Genomic DNA, 14,871 nt, shown 5'->3' with positions numbered 1-14,871 from the left:
TTACTCCTTTACTTCCCTTTCTGTCTTTCTTCTTTCAAACTTAACCTTTTCTCTCTCTGAGGCCCCGTACACACGTTCTGTGTGAAGCCGCCGAGGATCTCGGAGAGCCAACTTTCCTCGAGGAAATAGAGAACATGTTCTCTATTTGGCTCGACAAGGAACTCGTCGGCTTCCTCGGCCGAAAGTGTACACACGACCAAGTTTCTCGGCGGAATTCAGCTCCAATCGAGTTTCTGGCTGAATTCTGCCGAGAAACTCGGTCGTGTGTATGGGGCCTGACTCTACCTGAACTCTGACAAGATGATGAGGGTCACCTGGCTTGTAGATACCTGGACACACCTGGAATAGGGGATTACTCCCTTACCGGGGTCCTTACCATAGGCCATAGGGATCTCTCCATTGGAGTGGGTAGACTCCTGTTAGGAAAACATCTGATAAATACTCAATAGATTAATACGAAATAGAGTGTTACAAAAAGTTTGGAGACTCAAATTTTTGTGAATTTATAGCCTATTTGATGGAATTACATGATGATAGCAAAAATATCTTGATAATGCTCCAGTAAAAAGGATGAATAAATATCGGAGTTGCCCCATAGGAATATGGACCATGCTAATGTTATCCTTGGCAAAGACCCCTAATACCTAAAAAAATTGATTTTCAGTTTGCAAATATTTATACTATAACACAGTGGGCCAGATTCAGGTAGAATCGGCTTACTCTGCGGCGGCGTAACGTATTACATTTATTTTACACCGCCGCAAGTTTTACGGGCAAGTGCTTGATTCACAAAGCAGTTGCCTGTAAAGTTGCGGCGGCGTAGCGTAAATCCGCCCGGCGCAAGCCCGCCTAATTCAAATGGGGCGGGGACCATTTAAATTAGGCGTGTTCCCGCGCCGAACGTACTGCGCATGCTCCGTCCCTAAAATTTCCCGACGTGCATTGCGCTAAATGACGTCGCAAGGACGTCATTGGTTTCGACGTTAACGTAAATGACTCTACGAGATCAAGATTCCTCTTTGACAATGATAATTTTATAAGGAACATAGAACAGCTGGTTCATAAGACCCCACACATTTGTACATACTTGTGCAACCACTCGGCCTGAAACCCCAGTATCCTGGAGCACACTGCTCACAGCGAGGACCGGTGACACCAGGAAGGCAGAGACACTGGCCAGTGCGAGAATCACAACTTGAACTGGTAGAGCCGGAACCACAGCTGCAACGCTGGCATCCAGAGCAGCTGCTATACCCGTAATAACCCTCCTGGAAGAGAAGAGAAAAGGGTTATTACTGCTTAAGAAGAACACAAAGATTGGAGAACGACTGCTGGGCATGTAGTATGTACCTCGCAGCGATCACAGAGAGATCCGGTTACTCCGTGTTTGCATTGACATCGTCCAGATCTTGGGTCACACGTTTCTGTTCCACAGGTAGAGCAGCTACAGCCTAAAAAAACAAAAAAAGGTATAAAGATGTTCTGAGAAATGGTTATTAGTAGAAGAGGCCATTTTTTTTTTTTTTAATACTGGGGAACTGAAATTTTCCTCCTACAAGCAATACTAGAGAATATATAATTTTATATATAATTTTGCATAAAAATAAATAAAAACATTTATTTTGCAGTCTTCTCACTGGTAAACTGTGACTGATTTCTGAACCACCAACATTTATGCCGCGTACACACGGTCGGAATTTCCGATGGGAGCTTCTCATTGGACATTTCCCGTCGGCATTTCTGACGGACTTAGATAGAGAGCAGGTTCTCTATTTTTCCGACTGAGTTTTGCCCGGTTAAAAGTCCGGCCTTGTGTACAGGGCATCAGACATGTATACCAGTGAAGAGCAAATTGCAAACATACATAGGTAGATTCACAAAGAGTTAGGCCAGCTTATCAGTAGATAAGCCGACCTAACTCCGAATCTACGCCGCCGTATGTTTAAGCGTATGCTCAAACAGAGATACGCTTAAACAAAGCTAAGATAGGACGGCTTGCGCCGTTCTATCTTAGCTTGCAATTTTTCGGATGGCCGCTAGGTGGCACTTCCATTGCGGCCGGCGTAGATTATGTAAATGAGCTTGTACGCCGATTCCCGAACATACGCCCGGCCGCCGCAGTCGAATTACGTCGTTTCCGTAAGGCCTTAGGCGGCCTAAAGTTATTCCACCTATGAGGTGGAATAACAATGTTAAAGTATGGCCGCCGTTCCCCCCGCGAGGTTCGAATTTTTTACGACGTTTGCGTAAGTCGTCCGCAAATCGGGAGTTACGTCGTTTACGTCCACGTCGAAATCAATAGGCCCGTACGGCGTACTTAGCCGCAATGCGCACTGGGCAATGTAGGAGCCCGGCGCATGCACAGTAGCAAAAATCGTCAAAAAAACGTGAAATCAAGCCTCATTTCCATACAACACGCCCCCCCAACCCATTTGAATTAGGCGCCCTTACGCCCGCTCGTTTGAGGCTACGCCGCCGTAGATTAGCAGGTAAGTAGATTGAAAATCACTACTAGCCTAGCTAATTTACGGCGGTGTAGTCTAAACAGGCTAGGCTACGCTGCCCTAAAGTTATTCCAATGTACCTGAATCTACCTACAAGTTCCCAGGCAGCAGTGTCATCCCTGGCTTAAGTCAAATCTGAACACAATGGCTCTGCAATAGCAAAAAGTGAGAACTTCTGTTCCGTAAACTTACCGGTACAGTTTTTGGCGACGATGGCGTCCCCATAAAACCCAGGTGCGCATACTTCGCAGTGACGTCCAGCTGTGTTGAACATGCAGCCAGTGCAAGTGCCGAACAGAGGGTCACACTCACTAAAGAGCATATTGGAGTCCGTATTTCCGTTGCAATTACAAGGCAAACATGTGCTTCCAATTACCAAGGGGTTCCCATAAAAACCGGGGGAACAGCTATTGGGTGAAAAAAGACAGATAATCATGTAGAGAAAAATATGCAATATTAAGCAAACATGTCATAAATCCTGCACTTGAGTATCCCTCTAGAACTAGGCAATGTTCCTGGGGTGAACAAAATAAGTGGAAGAATTTTGCGCAAAACAATGGCACATTGGGTGTCCTCTCTCATCATTGCTGCGAAGAGCCGCAGGCTACACCTCCACTCTTTTTTCTCCACGCATGCCGATACCCCTTTTTAAGTAGGCCAGCTAGTGGCCAGTGTGCCATTTACTTCCATGCTGCATCAGAACAAATTGTTACAGGCCATGTCTTCTTATGGGTCTCACTAGGGAGATATTTTCTCTAATTTTACATACCTCCCAACATTTTGAGATGAGAATGAGGGACACCTATTTGCAAATGTATGTTGCCATATGACACGCCCCCTGCCACACCCCCTTAAAGGAGAATTAACCCCCAAAAAAGTTAATTAAATCCACAAGTGTTTTTTTTTTTACCACTACTATTCCTTTATATTGGCTTTTAAAATGTACAAATGCAGGAATTTAGAAATTGGATGAAAGGTTTAGCTCTGGGAAATACTTTTTTGAAAGACAAAAAGTGCATTTTATATACAACTTTATAGATAAGACCAAAATGAGGGACAAATGAGGGGGAAAGAGGGACAAATCTGGGAGCTATGTTTTTACTGTACTATATACATCTTTTAATTGCTTTCTTATACATAGAGTATGCAAGAATCATTTGTCCAGATGAGGTCTTACTAATGATCTGTACAGGGGGACAAAATTATATCTCTCTCTCTCTGGAGTCCATACCTCTCTTAATACAAGAAAGGACTTTGCTTGCTTTGGAAACCGTAGCTTGGCATTGCATGCAATTATTGAGCTTATGATCTACCAAAACCTTTATGATCCTAATACGATTCTGATACAGAAATCCAGAAGTGTCCACTTACCGTTCACACCTGGCTCCAGCATAGCCTGGTTTACAGAGGCACTGAGTTGCTGAGCCTCTCTGCACACATCCAATGGCAAAACTACAAGAGAATTGACCCATGTGAGGTTACAATTGTGTAAAAGTAGTCACAGGATACTTAAAATGTAACATTAGTAGATTCTTACTTGTTGGAGGGCACAGATAGAGGGCAGGGGCATGACACGCATTGTAATGACCCCCCAATGGTCCCATTGGCCACAAATCCATCTTTGCATCGCTCACATTGGTCTCCTTCAGTGTTGTGTTGACATTTCTAGGGAGGAGAAGGCTAAGTATTAAATGTCTGGGGTAGGGCCTGCAAAGACCTTCACAGTCCTAGATATATTGTGTTATACTCACCACACAATTGCCTGTCCCTGGTAAGCACTGATCAGAATGTCCACCGCAGCTGCATGGAACACATTTACCCAGGAAGAGACCCTTGTCTCTATAGAATCCAGGAGCGCATTCCTGCCGGGGACAACAATATATGATGACCAGCTGTATTTGGCATTTTGGTTATCATCGGTAACTTGCTATTGGATAATATATGAAAATACACCTGCTATAAGCTGCACCGGGTTTTTACAGATATATCAGCTAGCTTGTAATTGGACACGCCACCCTTTGCATTCTTCGGTAATGACTGTTTCTAAATCTAAAGTCACTCATGAAGCCAGCCAAGCTGATTTATGGCTGATGTGTGAGAGATAATATTTTAATTAGTAATGTATTAAGTAATTTAAATTCTTAAGGAAATACGCCATTTACAGCTCTGCTTAAAGCGGGGGTTCACCCTACATTTTTTTTTTCTTTAGCTACCATCCCATCCAGCATACTTGTGTCAGCTATAGTATGTTTTTTTTGGGTTTTTTTGCCGCTGTATTTACCATTTAATCGTCCAGTTTCGTTTCAGACTCCGGTGACTTGTCCTTAAGGTTCCCCTAACAGGAAAGTTCCTTCAAGGACTGCGCAGGCGCAAACTTGCCAACGGAAATCTCCGAACCTCGCCCGGCATCCAGGCTCATTCTTTAACATCCCTGTGGATTGGAGGATGTTAAAAAAAGAGCCAGAAGGCCGAGCAAGCGGAGCGAGCCGTCCGAGCGAAGCGAGGACGTGAGGCCAACTGGCCACTTTCCTCAAAATCCACGTCGCCCTGGATGCCGGCCGAGGTTCGGGGATTTCCGTCGGCAAGTTTGCGCCTGCGCAGTCCTTGAAGGAACTTTCCTGTTAGCCGGAACCATCTTGGTAGATCACTTTGCACCTGCACAGGAACTTTCACGATAGCCGGAACCAGCTTGGCAGATCACCGGCGGGGAAATAGGCGTTCCCATGAAAAGGGGAACATGATTGGCGTCCGGCTATGACGCGTCACGCGTTCCGAAAATAGTCGAAATAGGACTCGGATATATACGGCGCCTGCGCAGTCAGCTCCTAGTCTGTGCGCAGGCGCCGTATAGCGCCGTGAAGAGCCGAGTCCTACTCCGGCTATTTTCGGAACACGTGACGCGCCATAGCCGGACGTCAATCATGTTCCCCTCTTCATAGGAACGCCTACTCCCCACGGGAGTCTGAAACGAAACTTAAAGCGGAGCTCCACCCTAAAGTGGAACTCACGCTGATCGGCACCCGCCCCCCCCTCCAGTGTGACATTTGACACCTTTCAGGGGGGAGGGGGGTGCAGATACCTGTCTAAAGACAGGCATTTGCACCCACTTCCGGCCACACGCTACGGGCAAAAGACGGGTTTTTCTGACTTCCCGTCTGTCCCCCGTTATGTGCTGGGAACACTCGGCTCCCAGCACACAGCGTGTGAGCCAATCGGCGTGCTCAGCGCGACTCGCGCATGCGCCGTAGGGAACCGGGTAGTGAAGCCGGAGCGCTTCACTTCCTGGTTCCCTCACTGAGGATGGCGGGGGGAGCAGCAGAGAGACGAGCGATCGCTCGTCCTCTGCTGCTGACGGCGCTGGACTCCAGGACAGGTAAGTGTCCTAATATTAAAAGTCAGCAGCTTCAGTATTTGTACCTGCTGGCTTTTAATATTTTCTTATACTGGCACATCCGCTTTAAGGATTAAACGGTAAATACAGCGGGAAAAAAAAAAAAACATACTATAGCTGACGCTAGTATGCTGTATGGGATGGTTCATAGATGTTTTTTTAGGGTGAACCTCCGCTTTAAACTGCCTGCCCTATAGAATGCGGTACAAGGCATAAAACACTGGAAGGTGCTCTATTACAGGCAATGACAGCATGAAAAGTGGCAGTCTGTGGGATGTACAAATTCACATCTTGTCCACAAATCTCCTATTGTGCCAGAGTATGCTGGCAGCACAGACCTCTGCCACTTCATGCATGCTGAGACAAATGTTAAAGCTTACACTATTAGATTACTAGTAGCAATGTCCACAGTGGTTGCTTTTCCATTACAAATGAGGCAGCACCTATGGCTGGGTGGGTGAGTTGCGTACCTGGCAGGAGTCTCCGCGGTAGTTGGCTGGGCACATACACAGCTCCACATTGCTGGCCTTCACTCCAGTACCAGCATTTTGTCCGATTTCCAGAACGACTCGGCGCAGAGACACCATGGCAGAAGACTGAGAGTTTAAAGCTCGAATTTGCAGCTGCTCCAGGTTGGCCAGAACCATCATGATGTCCTCGCGGGATACAGGATTGTTTGTCCCAATATGGATAAAGTTACTCTGCGGATGAGAAATATTCTGACAACACTTGGCAAAGTGAAGAGTGACATGTTCTACTACAGTTCCCAGTGAGAGCTGACATGCAGGCGCCTCCTGACCTATCAATTTACAGGGCTGCAATCTCCAGGAGTGTCAGCACAATGTATAAGTCAGCCCTGTGCTCTCCTCTCTCCTTAGCATGTTCCTATAAAGCCATTCAACCCTGGCTGTTTCACTGACCCCCTCCTACTCCATTTTTGCTGTTACAGGCGGCTGATATAAAGACAACATAGGCAAGTGCAGGGGGTGTGCCGGGTGTGCATGGGCACATCCTAATCACCCTGTGCGGCGCAGATTCCCCCTGCTGCTATTTCTCCCCAAAAAAAAACAAAAAAACAATGGGGCTCCTAAAAAATTTTTTTGTAAAATAAATAAATAATAGATATAAAAAAAATACTGGGGTAGATTCACGTAGGGGCGCGCAATGATACGGTGGCGCAGCGTATCGTATTTACGCTACACCGCCGTAACTTACAGGAGCAAGTGCTGTATTCACAAAGCACTTGCTCCGTAAGTCGCGGCGGCGTAGCGTAAATGGGGCCGGCGTAAGCGCGCGTAATTCAAATGTGGAATGGGGGGCGTGTTTTATGTAAATGTGTGATGACCTGACGTGATGCATGCGCCGTCCGTGTACATATCCCAGTGTGCATTGCTTCCAAGTACGGAGCAACAACGTATTGGTTTCGACGTGAACGTAAATTACGTCCAGCCCTATTCGCGAACGACTTGCGCAAACAACGTAAATAATTCACATTTCGAAGCGGGAAACGACGTCCATACTTAACATTGGCTGCGCCTCCTAATAGCAGGAGCAACCTTACGCAGAAAAAGCCTTTATGCAAACGACATAAAAAACGAACGTCGGGCGCACGTACGCTTGTGAATCGGCGTATCTAGAAAATTAGCATATTCTGCGCGGACAGCCATGGAAGCGCCCCTAGCGGCCAGCGGCAGAATGCACCCTAACATACGACGGCTCAAGAGACTTATGCCAGTCGTATCTTAGGCTAAAGTCGGCGTATCTTGCTTTCTGAATACAGAAAGTAGATACGCCGGCGCAGATTTGAATTTACGTGGCTTATCTATGGATACGCCGGCGTAAATTCTCTGTGAATCTACCACACTGACACTATCTACTGCCCTACTAACACCAACCTCGGCCCTACAGAAAAATCCACTGCTTACTAACACCATCCATGTTTTATACATTTGGGGTGCTCCCCCTAATGCAATAGGTTGCACACACCTATGAAAGACAGATTCAGGTACTTAAGCGAGCTGTATGTAAATTGCAATTAAACATTTCTTTGGGTGGCATACAATCTATTAGGGACTCCTAATACAGCCAGACTACTTTAGGTTCTCCCTGTTTTAAGCTGCATGGTCTGTCCAGAACACATTGGCTTGTTACCCAATACAAAGGTCCTATTCTCACCTCGACGAGTAGAATCTGTCCTTCGTGATTTTCTCCTGGTAACGGGTATTTTGACTCCAGGAATGCAATACTCATCTGGTTTCCCTGCAGAAGGAGAAAACAAATATCCAGTTCTATTCAGCTGTTTTGTAATCAATATCATCTCTGGGAATTTGGGAGTCGTTTATACCTTCAGTATCACGTCCGGCCTTCGCTCCACAGGATTGTAGATGTAATCTCCTCTGAGAGCTTCAGAATTAAGCTCATACCTCACGAATCCACCATAAGAAGAGACCTGAGGTCACAAAACATTATTATCAGTGGTCTTCTTGTCTACACTAAGGAAATAGTGTAGGTATGGTCAAAAGAAAAGGGAAATAAAACACAAATAGTAGAGGGGAAAATCCTCTAAACCAGGGGTGTCCAACATGCAGCCCAAGATGGCTATGAATGGGTTCCAACACAAAATGTTGATTTTTTGGGGGGAATATTTTTGAAAAAATGCGTTTATACATATCCGGCCAAAGAGGAATTTGACAATGTCTCTTTACTGGACTTTTGTAAGCTTTATCTTTCCAAAGAAAAATATCCCACTCTTCACAATCACGCCTTATTCATGTCATCAGTTTTCGGCAGCACCTTTATTTGTTAGCAATTATTTTCACGGATGAAGCACGAGAAGGACAAAACTAGGACTTAAATATCTGATGAGCACCTTGAGAATTCATTGAGAATTGCTACTACATCCATTGAATCAGATATTGATGTGTTAGTTTATCAAAAACTGTGTCAAATATTGCACTAGGTTTTTGTTGCCCCTTTTACTGTATATTTTTTAAATTAATATAGGCACATTATCTATATCAGTGATCAATAACTTGCATTCTGCCCGACTTTTCTGGCTCATCAGCTATCCTTATTGTCAAGCCTCGTACACACGACCGAGAAACTCGACGGGTGAAACACATTGTTTTCCTCGTCGAGTTCCTTGTTAGGCACTCGACAAGCCAATTTTCAACGTTCCTGTCAAGGAAATAGAGAACATGCTCTCTTTTTGGCTCGTCGAGTTTCTCGACATTTTCCTCAACGAAAATGTACACACGACCGGTTTCCTCGGCAAAAAAATATCTCCCGGTTTTTCCTGAGAAACTCGGTCGTGTGTACGAGGCTTCAGTGTATTTTATCTGTGGCCCAAGACAATTCCACTTTTTCCAATGTGGCCCAGAAAGGTGAAAAGAATTGACACCCTTGATTTAAAGGGGTTGTAAACCTTCATGTTTTACATAGGATGCACTAAGGTGAAAAAAAACCTGGCAGTCACCAGCCCCCCCCCCCCCCTGTTTTACTTACCTGAGCCGCTTCATCTCCTCAGCGCGTCCCGCCGTCCTCCTCTCTACGGAGTCCCAGCTTTGATTGGATAGATAGATAGCAGCACAGCCATTGGCTCCCGCTGCTGTCAATCAAATCCAATGACACGGGTTTCGGGGGGGGGAGGGGGCGGGACCGAGTTATACACTTGGCGTCTATGGACGCCGAATTAATGACTCAGGAGCACGCCCGCAAGGTATCCCCCTGGGGAGAGCCGCCGAGGGACCCCAGAAGAGGATGTTCGGGGCTACTCTGTGCAAAACTAGTTGCACAGTGGAGGCAAGTATGACATGTTTGTTATTAAAAAGTATCACTTTAAGCTGTCAAGGTAATTAGCTTTATAATTTTTTACTACAGTGTAGTAATGCATAGCAGTCACATTTTCATCACCTCCAATTATCATATAATAGTTATTCTAAAATTCAGCGATCATTAGTCTACAGATTAAAACTAGCAGGCTTTCTCTTGTTAAAAAAAGAAAAAATTATCAGGCTTGTTTAACTTTCTCAGGACATGTAATATCCGATTTGTTGTGTTGTCATTAGTTCAGCCAACAAAGATGCTGAAGGCCAAAACTCACCCGGTCTCCAAGGTAGCTTCGTGGAGCGTGCCAGTAGAACTCCTGGTAGACATCAGGAACATCTCTCAGATCTGCCTCAACGAGGCCCTCACCAGGTCTTTCCAAGATCTCCACTTCCTGTCGATCTCCTCCAACCAGAACCCATCCCCGCATGTCACTAAACTGCAGGAGATCAACATGACAAACAAGTCATTGGACGTGAAATTAAAGCCGGATACACACTATACGATTTTCTTTAGAATCTTTCCTTTAGATTTATCAAAACCATATAATATGAGGTCAAACCTAAACACTTTCAATTTGTATGCAATCAGGCCGGCCCTTGCACTACATAGTTAAAGGTAAAGCTAAAGGAAATCGAACAACAAAAGTTGTATTGTGCGTCTCCAGCTTAAAGCGGGAGTTCACCCAATTATTTATTTTTTCCCCTTAGCTTCCTGCTCGTTTGGCTAGGGGAATCGGCTATTTGTTTTAAAATATGATCCGTACTTACCCGTTTTCGAGATGCATCTTCTTCCGTCGCTTCCGGGTATGGGTCTTCGGGAGCGGGCGTTCCTTCTTGATTGACAGTCTTCCGAGAGGCTTCCGATGGTCGCATCCATCGCGTCACTCATAGCCGAAAGAAGCCGAACGTCGGTGCGGCTCTATACTGCACCTGCGCACCGACGTTCGGCAGCCCATACCCGGAAGCGGCGGAGAAGATGCATCTCGTAAACGGGTAAGTACGGATCATATTTTAAAACAAATAGCCGATTCCCCTAGACAAAACGAGCATGAAGCGAAGGGGAAAATGTGTAAGGTATGGGTGAACCTCCGCTTTAAGTAAGAGAACCTTATAAATCAATTAAAGATGTTGTCAGAGCAGACACCGCTGTGTGTGCATGCTATTACCCTTTAACATTATATGCAGGTCCTATAATTTAAATGTAACTGTGAACTAAAATGAATTAAAAATAAAAGATGGAAAATAGGACAATGTTCTTCCTTGCTGTGGTTGAAACCGTGCAGACGGGACAGTTTTACCTGAGAACGGTGCTTGGATGAAGTATGGCATCGATCTGTGGCTCCAAAACAGAAGCAGCGAGTGCAACCCTTCGGATTATGTGCATCAAGATAGAAAGTTCCCAGGCGACAGCGGTCACAATTTGGACCCTCCACGTTTTCCTAAATGCGGTTAGAAGCTTTGGTTAGCAACATTAATCACTTATATAAATGGCAGATGAACTTACATAATATATGATCAAAATCCACCAGTATAAACCCAAAACTGAGACTGACTTGTGAATTTACCCAACGTCATAATTTATGGATGCAACATCTATTGGGCAATTGTTGGATCAGTAATGAGATAACTCTGACTGCTAACAATGTATTCAATGTTTTTACTTACTATTTTTTTTTTGTTTGACTGTACAACATACATAGGCGTATGCGCAAGGTTTGCCGGATGTGCCTGGGCACACCCCAATCCACCAGAAACACTGGTAAAACACAGCCCATGTCTGCTCTCATTGATGGGCTGATCATACAATTTCAGCACCTGATCTAGGGACAGCTCCCACATACTCACTGCCTGTCATCTGGACGGCTCCATTGTCTGGAGGCCACACAGCCATCCTTAGTCCCGCCTACTCCTCCCTCCTTCCCTCCTACCGGGGACTGTCATCAGTTGGGCGGGTTGCAGGAGGGGCTCAGGGAGAGGACTAGGTTCGGGCCCGACAGGAGGGATCCTGTGATAAGGACAGACAGGGGGGATCCTCTGCTAGGACTGTGATAGGGACAGACAGGGGGGATCCTGTGATAAGGACAGACAGGGGGGATCCTCTGCTAGGACTGTGATAGGGACAGACAGGGGGGATCCTGTGATAAGGACAGACAGGGGGGATCCTCTGCTAGGACTGTGATAGGGACAGACAGGGAGGATCTTGTAATAAGGACAGACAGGGGGGATCCTGTGATAAGGACAGACAGGGGGCATCCTCTGCTAGGACTGTGCTAGGGACAGACAGGGAGGATCTTGTAATAAGGACAGACAGGGGGGATCCTGTGATAAGGACAGACAGGGGGGATCCTCTGCTAGGACTGTGATAGGGACCACAGTCACTGTTTAGCAGTAGTCCAGCACTGTAAAAGGCATGAGGTTTTGTTTGAGTTGCCTTCCACTACAGACATGCATGCATATGCAGGGGCTAATTTTTCACACGCTTTGATTTCTGATAAGCGATTCATGGTCAGATCACTCTTCAGAGAGCATTTGAGAGGTGCTGAGGAGGCGTATCACCTCCACACCGCCTGCTTTAACACCTTAAACTCTGCACTGCACGCAGTTGCAGGGGACTTGCAGAGTGCTGCCATTCACTTGAATGGGTCATATACATATATACACACATATACGTATGTGTGTTTGAGCTTTGGGGTGCACACTCTAATGCAATAGGCTGCACACACCTATGAGAACACACATACAATGGAAGATCTGTTCAGCCAAACATGATTTGTTAGAATTTTTTTTGCTGTAACATCAGCTGTTTACCAGAAAACTGGAACCAATTGGGCGTATACAGTATATACTTTAAGGTCATTTTTGATGTAATGTTCACATTTTTACACATTTATATTATATTTCCATACGTGTATATCATTATGCAGGTTTTTTACTATCAATATTTATTTCACTACAATTACTACACCTCTCTGAGCAAGAACTGATGATTTAAAGTGGAGTTCCACCCAAAAGTGTAACTTCTGCTCATTTGTCTCCTCTACCCCTCCGGTGCCACAATTGGCACCTTTCGGAGGGGGGGACAGGATACCTGTCTTTTGCCATGAGAGCTTTTGGCCGGGAATCCCAGCCGTGTGTATGCTCCATCGCAGTTTTCCCGACACGAAAGCCACTGGGAATCCCGGCGGGAAAAATGAGAACATGTTTTTTTTTTCCTGCCGGGATTCCCGGCGGTTTTTAAGCTGGCAGTTTTTCTATGGGGAAAAGCCTGTGGTGGAGCATACACACGGCCGGCTTTCACAACCAAAGCTCTCATGACAGTTTTCCTGTGTATAGGGGGAAAAAGCTACCGAGCAGGTTCTTGGTTTTCCCCTTGGTTTTTCCCAGCAGAATTTTTACCGCCGGGAAAACCAATGGTGTGTACAAGGGATTTGACAGGTATCCTGTTCCCATGTCCAGCAGTCTGCAGTGCGGCCCATGACGTCACCGTGGAGCTCCCTCCCCCTGTCGCCAGGCCAGTAGGAGAGAGGAGTAGGGTTCTCGGCGTGAAGCCGAAAGGCTACACTGCCGGGTTCCCTTACCCACAATGGCGGCGGCAGCACCCAACAGCTGATGATAATATAAGCTGCGGTGCCAACATCGCTGGACTCCTGGACAGGTAAGTGTTTGTCTATTAAAAGCCAGCAGATGCAGTATGTGTAGCTACTGGCTTTTCATTTATTTTTTTGGAAAACCTCTGCTTTAAATACAAATCATATAGAAGATTGTTTTTAAAGGTTTATCAATCTAACAAGAGGATTAACCGTAAACTCTTCTGAGCAGGGCCCTCCTAACCTTCTGGTACTTCATTGTATTGTAACTGTATGGTCTCTCTTTTTTATTGTAAAGTGCTGCATTAAAGCGGGAGTTCACCCATAACATTTTTTTTACCCTTAGATTCCTGCTCATTTAGTCTAGGGGAATCGGCTAGTTGTTTTAAAATCCGAGCAGTACTTACCGTTGTAGAGAGCGATCTTCTCCGCCGCTTCCGGGTATGGGTCTTCGGTAGTGGGCGTTCCTTCTTGATTGACAGTCTTCCGACAGGCTTCCGACGGTCGCATCCATCGCGTCACGAGTAGCCGAAAGAAGCCGAACGTCGGTGCGGCTCTATACGGCGCTTGCGCACCGACGTTCGGCTACTTTCGGAAAATCGTGACGCGATGGATGCGACCGTCGGAAGACTGTCAATCAAAATAGGAACGCCCAGTCCCGCAGCCCATACCCGGAAGCGGCGGAGAAGATCGCTCTCTACAACGGTAAGTACAGCTTTGATTTTAAAACAACTAGCCAATTCCCCTAGACTAAATGAGCAGGAATCTAAGGGTAAAAAATTGTATTTCCGGGTGAACCTCCACTTTAACTGTTGGCGCTATATAGATCCTGTATAATAATAATAATAATAATAATAATAATGAAAATAAATAATAACCCAATGAGTTTCACAGGCTTAGCTAAAAAAAAGTATCAAATTGTAAATACGATATTTTCTTAAAAACTGACCTTGCATAGGCACTGCCCAGTGAGAGCGTCACATATGCCGGCTTCGGTGCCGGCTTGGTTGCAGTCACATGGTCTGCAGTTGGGGTATCCGTAAAACCCAGGAGCGCATTTCTCACATCGCCGTCCCATAATGTTTGGTTTACACCTACAATAGGAAATGTGTGAAGAGAACATGAATAGTGACGCCAAGTCTTATGGGATTCCTGATACTTTTTTTTTTCAGATGTAAATTATGGTTCACTTTACCAAAACAAGTGCGATAGACATTTTAAAGGTCTGTCATTTGGCTGGGTTCAGACCTCACAGCCTTTGAAGAAGCGACATAATGGATCTGATTTTAAGAGTTGGGAGCCCATAATAAACATTATTACCCTGACAGATTTATATATGAAGAGCCTCCTATATAACAATGCATGGGTTCTTAGAAGGTAATAGCCCACCCAAGCATGTAATAATGGCAGACAATGGGTTGACAATACCTTAGCGGGTGGTGTCTACACAAAGCAGAAACAACAATTTTGTTGTCTGAATCAATAGTGAATGAATGGTGAATGAATGGTGAAATGCACCCTGAGAATTCCCTTTCAAGCAGTGACATTTCAAAAGCCTTGTA

At 45.5% G+C, this 14,871-nt stretch overlaps 1 protein-coding gene across 2 annotated transcripts in view; it reads right to left on the bottom strand.

Moving 5' to 3' along the window:
• Positions 1-14,871, bottom strand: part of LAMA5 (laminin subunit alpha 5) — a 217,036-nt gene that overhangs the window by 54,375 nt on the left and 147,790 nt on the right. For both annotated transcript variants that reach the window (XM_040330485.1, XM_040330486.1), the window contains exons 36-47: positions 14,259-14,403; positions 11,021-11,161; positions 9,998-10,159; positions 8,240-8,344; positions 8,071-8,154; positions 6,366-6,596; positions 4,256-4,366; positions 4,042-4,169; positions 3,876-3,956; positions 2,697-2,911; positions 1,351-1,451; positions 1,088-1,268 (exon numbers count right to left, since the gene is read on the bottom strand). In XM_040330485.1, the coding sequence (XP_040186419.1) occupies positions 1,088-1,268; positions 1,351-1,451; positions 2,697-2,911; positions 3,876-3,956; positions 4,042-4,169; positions 4,256-4,366; positions 6,366-6,596; positions 8,071-8,154; positions 8,240-8,344; positions 9,998-10,159; positions 11,021-11,161; positions 14,259-14,403 (1,685 nt within the window). The remainder of the gene's footprint in view (positions 1-1,087; positions 1,269-1,350; positions 1,452-2,696; positions 2,912-3,875; positions 3,957-4,041; positions 4,170-4,255; positions 4,367-6,365; positions 6,597-8,070; positions 8,155-8,239; positions 8,345-9,997; positions 10,160-11,020; positions 11,162-14,258; positions 14,404-14,871) is intronic.

The sequence above is a fragment of the Rana temporaria genome, chromosome 12 (genome assembly GCF_905171775.1).
Source record: "Rana temporaria chromosome 12, aRanTem1.1, whole genome shotgun sequence".
NCBI classification, from domain to species: domain Eukaryota; kingdom Metazoa; phylum Chordata; class Amphibia; order Anura; family Ranidae; genus Rana; species Rana temporaria.
This window is presented reverse-complemented; position numbering and strand designations above follow the sequence as displayed.